General features: G+C 43.2%; 1 protein-coding gene across 1 annotated transcript; it reads left to right on the forward strand.

Moving 5' to 3' along the window:
- The first annotated feature begins 1,634 nt into the window (after positions 1–1,634).
- On the forward strand, positions 1,635–7,681 carry gdf6a (growth differentiation factor 6a). The gene is made up of 2 exons (XM_068324153.1): positions 1,635–1,995; positions 6,198–7,681. The coding sequence occupies exons 1-2, from the start codon at positions 1,635–1,637 to the stop codon at positions 7,187–7,189; spliced, it is 1,353 nt and encodes a 450-aa protein (XP_068180254.1). The 3' UTR covers positions 7,190–7,681.
- Positions 7,682–7,950: the final 269 nt, after the last annotated feature.

The raw sequence follows: 7,950 nt of genomic DNA on the forward strand, positions 1-7,950 counted from the left end.
ATATATCCAGATTTGTTCTTGATGCAACGCGTTTGTCATATGTTTAATAAACTAACCCGACCTGCTTTTGTAAAAGGGCCTGAAGTCGTTGGATTTTTCTGATTTTTAAAAAAAATTGTCTGACATACAGAATTAATCAAAAATAGAATAAACACATAGAACAGGAATATGTTGTAGAGTCTGAGAGAACATATCAATCAACCATATCTGTGACAATGAGAACACATGCAGACAATCTGCGTCATGTGTGGATTTGTTGGCGTTCAAGTGAAGGAAATAAAGAACTTATTCGAAGACTTTGTAACAACTATCCTTTGAGTCCTTGTCAGATCTTTACTTTGTGTTTCTATCCTAAAACATTGATGTTGAGGAAGGAACAGACGTGTCAATCCAGTCATGACGGCTGCATGACGAATGGTGGGCTTTAGAACCAGTCTTGGTCATGCTGTGTAGTTTTCACCGATAAATTAATTTTATATTGACAAAGTCTTCGAGATAACTTCATCGGAGCGTTTGCCCTCGTTTTGTTTTTGGTCCATCCTCTGTTTGTAATATGACATAATGGCCACTAGAGGTCACTGTTGTTGTTTATAAGATGCATCCTGTAATGGAGACGATCCACACACCCCCGTCTGCAGCCTCTCATCCGCCTTGCGGGTCCCGGGTATTTAGAACATTTATTATACAACTGGCTGAGTCGTCAAAGTTGAATGTTTTGTTTTTACACCTCAGGATGACATTTAAATGCACGAGAAGTATTATTTAACTTATTGTGTTATAAATTTCCGATGTATTCAAAATAAATGACACTATCTAAAGAGTTAAACGTCTCCTCCCCTGTCCAACATTTTATAAAATTACGAAATTTCATTTTTATTATAATTGCATTATTTCTTTGATTAATTTGTAAAACTCAGGCGCAAAATGCAGATTTTTCTCTGCTTTATGACCAGTTTATGCACGTGTCTTCATCCTATCCGTGCGTAAAATCTAATCTAATCTGATCTGACGTGTCCTTGGAAGCCCTCAGGCTCTAAAAGACCGTGATAAGGATCAGTTTAAATTAGTTGAACTGCAAACTGGACCTAGTTGCTTTGTGTGTCATGTTGGACTATTCGAACTACGTCTATACTCTGCTTTGTGCTGTCAGTCTAAATATGATTCTGAAACAGATATTTAGGAAAGTATCTCAACAGATTATGCTTGATTTCATTGTAATTTGATTGATAATCGATGTAAAAAATTCCTGTTTGCAAAGAAAGAAGGAAACCCAAAATTAAATTTTCAACATTCTCTCTGGAAACCACCACCAACACCAACAAAAGCTTTCCCTCGATTGAGTATGGTGTGTTGTGGCGGTGATTTGGCGTCAGTTTGGAGCTCTGTGGCGTAGACCTGCATGGGAAGCCCTTCTCTGAGCCACCATGTGGGCGTGTTTCCCTCGGCCCAACGCGCTCTGTTCATGTGTGGAGTCCAGAGCGTGAAACGCACTTCTTCTGGTGTGACCGGAGAGCGCAAAAGTAGCAACTCTCCGACCCCGACGCGCACATCATCTCTCATTCTGGCGCCCCCCCGAATTCAACTTCACCAAGCGGGAAAGTGTTTATGAACATCTCCCGATGTCTCCTCCAACCATGGACGCATCACGACTCGTAACGCTATATCTGGGCCTGCTCCTTGTTTTCCTTGGGAATATACCGTGTTTCCATTCTGCTGCTATCATCACTCCCTCTGCGCCGAGGAGAAACCGGGGACCCAGGATTTCTCATCAAGACGGACAAAGGTCGTCAAAATTCCTAAAGGACATTTTTGTGTCTTCGCATCCTTTCGTTAGTCATCACAAAGAAGAGTTTAAGGACGCTATTGTGCCGCATGAATATATGCTCTCTATATACAGGACATACTCGGCTGCGGAGAAGCTCGGACTAAATGCAAGCTTTTTCCGCTCCTCTAAATCTGCCAACACCATAACGAGTTTTGTGGACAGAGGAACAGGTTGGTTTCAGAGCGCTGCCAGCTTCATCAGCTCGGTTTTTGAACCATTTTGCTGAAAGGCTTTCCTCAGCTGACTGAACTAATGTTTTCTTGTATGGATGTGGTTAATACTGCCGTGGCACATCAAAAAACAGAGAAAACTACTGCGTATAGCGGCAATTTTTACGCACGTTCCAAATTACCAAAAAAAAAAAAAAAAAGCCTCAATGCAAACAGATTTGCGCGTAAAATGTCTAGAAATTACACAATATGTGCCAAAGAAGAGGAAAGGCTTGTAAGGTGCCGGGTTGCATGTTGTTCGTGAGTTTTGTGGCGGTATTGGGATCTATCTTGGCGCACTGCCGGCAAAAGATGTAACTTTTTCCGAGTATGAAGTTATATTACACTTAAATTAACCTCTGGGTTACACGACGGTAAAACACTAATTAAGGCTCTCTCTAAATGAAGGCTATAAATCACTGTCAGGGCAGCTGCTAAGTGCTCCTAATGCTCCACGTGAATACTGAGCTTTTTTTTTCCAGTTATGAGAGAGCACCCGGTAAATGATTTATTTTTCCTTTTTTCAGTTATATCCAAATATAAACACGGTGGAATAAGATAGACCCTTTCGAATACAAACAGAGTTTTTAGCCTCCAAATCCGGAACATTTAAATAGAGCTAAATCTGTTGACATGACGGTGCCCAGTTGGGCCCTGTAGCGCTGACAAAGGGGAGCCGGGGGCCTTTACGGAACAGGTCGGCGTGAGAAGCAGGTGTCTGGTTCATTTAACGTGTGTAACCAAGTGATCTGTCAAGAGTGCGACGACAAACACAATCTGATCAACAGAAACACGTCTAAAACACACAAGAGGACACAAACCGAGTTAATCTTTGCTGGGAAAAAAAAATCTATCTTTGTTAAAGTTCTTTCCTGCCTGAAAGACCCCGAGTCCCTTCGGACGCAGAAAGCGCGCTGCAAAAAGTATCGGCATCAATCAAGTTCTGATCCATACTCACCTCTGGGGCGAAAATGACATTATTTTCCGCTGCAAATATCTTTTCCCCCCACACGCATATTCGGTGAAAAATACTTTAAAATATGTGTTTAACACCTTGCAATACCGTGTCCGTAAAATATACGAAATGAAGTGAAAACATACGCACTCACAATCCCTCGCTTCCCGACTGAAATTGACTTTTTCAGAATGAATAAATGACCAAAAGGTACTTCCATTTGTGGCTATTTCTTGCAGTGTGAACTGATCTGATAGGAAAACGCCTCACTTTCTCCCGTGATTTTGATGTGATTTGTCTCAGGCTCTGACCCCGGGCTGGACCGTCTGAGAGCTGCTGGGCATTGAAGGGTTGATGGCAGTATTTGAACTCGGTGAAATAATAGAAAGTTTATTTCAAAACATTTCAACACTGTCTCTTCTTCCATTATGACCCATCGGTTATGATGGGCACATCACCAAAAAACGAAGAGGGTGAGGAAACAAAAAAAGAAAAGAAAAGAAAAACCATACTTCCTCCATTGTGAAGTGATTCGTTTTTGTTTTTTTTACTACGGAACCTCCCTTGGCGACCGCCAATTTAATTACGGCAAATTATTTTTCTTTCAGTCCTCGCGGCTCAAGTGCCTTTGGTTTCTTTTGGGATTTGTCCCAACATCCCACAAGTGTTGCATCGCATTAACCTGCAGAAAGAACCTCAGCTAAGAGTTAATCACGTCTCTTGCGTCAGAATTGAAACACATGTATACGGGGCCAGCGTTTGACACATAAAGTAACAGGTTCTGCGTCTTTTACGCATTTTTTCATCCACGCAGGGACAGCTTTACTGAGTAAACCTATGATCTGTGCTTTCTTTGCCTTTCACGATTTTATTGGTTTGAGAAAATTTGCTTATAAAACCAGGTGGGTGTTTCCTGAAGGTCAGAAAAAGCAAGATCAGAAAAAAATAACCCGATTCTGAAAATTACTTTTGGCACTTTAGGTAACTCATTAAAGCGCAGATGGTGCGGGCCTCTCTCTCTCTCTCTCTCTCTCTCTCTCTCTCTCTCTCTCTCTCTCTCTCTCTCTCTCTCTCTCTCTCTCTCCTCTCTCTCTCTCTCTCTCTCTCTCTCTCTCTCTCTCTCTCTCTTTTTCTCTCTCTCTCTCTCTCTCTCTCTCTCTCTCTCCATGCGAAGACATGGATGACAAAAATATGTTTTGCATTTGTTCAAATACAAGTAAAAAGGTCAAACAAGAGAGCACAAGATGTCGATTTAACTAAGCACTTTTATCTCAATAGTCATCCAAAGTCGAGAATCTTATGCACAATAGAATTTATTTGACATAACGATGAAAGTAACAGTACTTTGTTCATCGTATTAGAGTCTCATCCTGGATATCTCTCAATAATTGCAGCCGTCTTTACGCAGCCGGTCCATGCTGGGGCGTTTTAAGGGAATGTTGTCGTTGGCAGGATTAGATGCAATATAAGAGGGGAAGTGCTTTAATGAGGAAGCTGGGAATTCAGAACTGTTAATTATTTGGTGAACTTGTTCGATTTGTTTGAGGTCTTATAAAAAAAGGAATCTTAATGCAGACCATACGCGCAAAGTCGGTGGAACGAGCACAAGGTTTCAATCTGTTTTACTGTTTGGCTCGGCAGGGTTCACGGAGGGAAACTGACAGCTCCATTCAAATATCTCTTCAGAACAAGTTTTACAAATTATATCGCAGGAGTGTTTGGATGTGGGCATGTCACTTTTATTTTTAGAAAGCGCGTTCAGATATTAATAGAGACAATCAACCTTTGCTATATTTTATTTTATTTTTTTACCACAATTTCGGGAAGAACAATTCGATGTAAATTCTTATGTTTTTAAAAAATGCACAATTCTGACATTTAATGGAGAGTTATTGTTTAGCATTGAAAACTGGATTTATTACACTTATTTTTTTTCGAAATTATTGTCATTTTCCTGCTAAATCCTGAGTTCATTCAAACCATAGAGTCGCTGCGTGTGGAGACGAAGGAAAAAGGCACTAAAATAGACAATTACTGTGTATCAATTTACTGAATCGTTACGGATTTTCAGGAAAAAAAATATTTTTTAAAATAACATTTAATTGTATGTATAGTGAGTATAATCTCAATTGCAATTTGAATGCACGATGGGCGACGCTCAATATAAATCATTCAGATCAGTGTGTTGAAATGAGCAAGTCTGACTTCCCTGTGTTTATAACACCTACATTGACTCATATTTCTTTTTCATTGGTTCACCTTGATGGAATATTTGCAGGCCTCTTGGTTCTGCAGTAGGGAATAATGCAATGATTGTGTAATGGTCAGTTGTACAATTTTCACAATTGGTCCGTCGTGTCTGCAGCACTCAGGGGCCGCCACATCTCTAAGACCCTTGTTTTGTGTTTTTTGTGTGTTAGTGTGAGTTTTCAAGACACATAATTGCATTCTGAAGTTCTAACTGCTCCCTAAATTCAATTTTAAGATATAAAGATGGTTTACTTCCTCTCAGTAAGGGAGCTGGAACTGAACAATCATCCTGTCATCGCGTAAAAATAAAGCGCGAAAATTAAACCTGCTGGTTTTGATCAAACCTGGCATCACTTTTTTACCAGATTTGATTACAGTTGCTGAGGAATCCACTATGATAGTGGATAACACATTTCTTTGGAACAAGCGGAATTAGAATCTGTGTGTGACATGATCATTGTTTGCTTTGCAACATCAACTCATTTTAAATTGTTCCTGTGCAACGAATGTGCATGAAATGAAATTAGGAAACTTGAGCAACTACAATTTGAGAGAGGAAGCCCTGATAGCAAGCTTTGTAAACCTAACCCATATCAAGCCTTTAGCATGATAGAATTTAATTATCAAGAACACAATGTTAGAATTTAATCAAACCGCAGAAAATTAGCCTGCAGAAAAATAGAGGTCAAATTCTAAGTGTAATTTAGTCATGCATCGACGCTGGATAACCAGCAATGATTTTTCCAATAATAGACATGGTGTTAACTGGGAGTTTTTCCAAACAGGGACTTGTCAGCTGCAGTTTGTTTCAGTGTGGACATTTGAAAAACAAGAAAAGGGAGAGGGAGAAGGCCTCTGTGGGAGAATGTGAGTCCCCCCCTCCCTCCCTTTAGCCCTCTGAACACTGTACACCCTAAGTGAATCTGACTGCAATTATTTTCTTCTTTTATCCTTGCAGACGATCTTTTGCACTCTCCTCTACGAAGACAAAAGTATCTGTTTGATGTCTCAACCCTTTCAGACAAAGAGGAGCTGGTCGGGGCCGAATTAAGGATATTTAGGAGAGCGCCCGGGGATTTGCTGACGGGTCTGTACGACATCCAGGTCTACCCCTGCCGCTCGGACAGACTGCTGGACTCCAGGTCTTTGGACCCGCTGGACTCCACCAGGGCCGGCTGGGAAGTGTTGGACGTGTGGGAAATGTTTAAAGCAAACCAGCACCATTATCACCACCCCCACCACAATCACCACCACCACCACCAACAACAACACCAACAACAACAACAGGGGAACCACCAGCAGCTCTGCTTCCAGCTGCGCGTTACGCTCAGCAAGTCGGACGCCGAGGTGGACCTGAGGCAGCTGGGGCTGGACAGGAGCGGCCGGGCCCAGCGAGAGAAGGCCATCCTGGTGGCCTACACCCGCTCCAAGAAGAGGGAGAACCTGTTCAACGAGATGAAGGAGAAGATCAAGTCGCGGAGGTCGATCGGCGAGAGGGAGGAGGCGGCGGTGATGAAAGCAGCGGCCGCCGAGGAGGGAGTGTCGCTGAGGGGGGTGAGAGGAGAGGGGCCCCGGCGGAGGAGGAGGACCGCGCTCAACAATCGTCACGGGAAGAGGCACGGGAAGAAATCGAAATCCAGGTGCAGCAAAAAGGCTCTGCACGTGAATTTCAAAGAGCTGGGCTGGGACGACTGGATCATCGCCCCCCTGGATTACGAGGCGTACCACTGCGAGGGGGTGTGCGATTTCCCCTTGAGGTCGCATCTCGAACCGACCAATCACGCCATCATACAAACGCTCATGAACTCCATGGACCCTAACAGCACCCCTCCCAGCTGCTGCGTCCCCACCAAACTCAGCCCGATCAGCATCCTGTACATAGACTCAGGCAATAACGTGGTGTACAAACAGTACGAGGACATGGTGGTGGAGCAGTGCGGGTGCAGGTAGCGCTCATCATTCACCAAAAAACCCCCCAAACAGACAGAGAAATCAAAGATGCGTCTCCATAGGTCCCACGTTAAAGGTATGAAGTCCAAACGTCTGCAATGTTCTGACGCATGACGCGCCTTCTCCAAAAGGGATGCAGCCATTATTTATTCAGACTCCCTATTTAATTCACACTCACAGCCTTCCTTTCCAATCCTGTGCAAAAAAAAAAAAGTCATCAAACTGGCTTCTGTTTCCCAGAAGGTAAGACGTGTCCATGTGGCACAAGGTGTGGGCACAAGGAGGCGGGATGGGGGGCCCATTGATTCAGACTGTGCACCTGTTTCGTACCGAAGCCAGAGAGGAGCGTCAGACTTTCCCTGTCAGCGCTTTGCTGCTGCTGCTGCTGCTCTGCCGGGTGATTCTGACAGCCATGCAGGACTCTTTTTGGGTATGTGCATCCAGGCCGTAATTGTCACTGTCTAGCTGGAGTCATTACAGTCCCAAGGAAGTGCCATACTTCTTGAAAAAAAGGGGGTGAATGGCTACCAAAAAGAGACAAAACCATGCACACACACTGGTTTGAGAGGAGGTGAGAGGGTGGGGTTAATAATGCCTTCAAGAGATTTTTTTTTTTTTTTTTGGCCTTACTGGACGTCAGTCGAGCGGTAGGGACGGAGGCGTCGTGCGCCTTTGTGGACATCAAGGGCACACAGCCAGATTGGTGAACCGGGACCCTGTTTTGAAAAAGAAAAAAAAAGAAAAAGAAAAGAACAAAAAAA

This window comes from Antennarius striatus, chromosome 9 (assembly GCF_040054535.1).
Source record: "Antennarius striatus isolate MH-2024 chromosome 9, ASM4005453v1, whole genome shotgun sequence".
Taxonomy (NCBI): domain Eukaryota; kingdom Metazoa; phylum Chordata; class Actinopteri; order Lophiiformes; family Antennariidae; genus Antennarius; species Antennarius striatus.

Excerpts from the sequence above, each read along its gene's own strand:
- gdf6a (XM_068324153.1), top strand. The coding sequence starts at position 1,635 with ATGGACGCATCACGACTCGTAACGCTATATCTGGGCCTGCTCCTTGTT. Across the intron at positions 1,996-6,197 it reads TTTTGTGGACAGAGGAACAG|ACGATCTTTTGCACTCTCCT; the intron begins GTTGGTTTCAGA and ends TTATCCTTGCAG.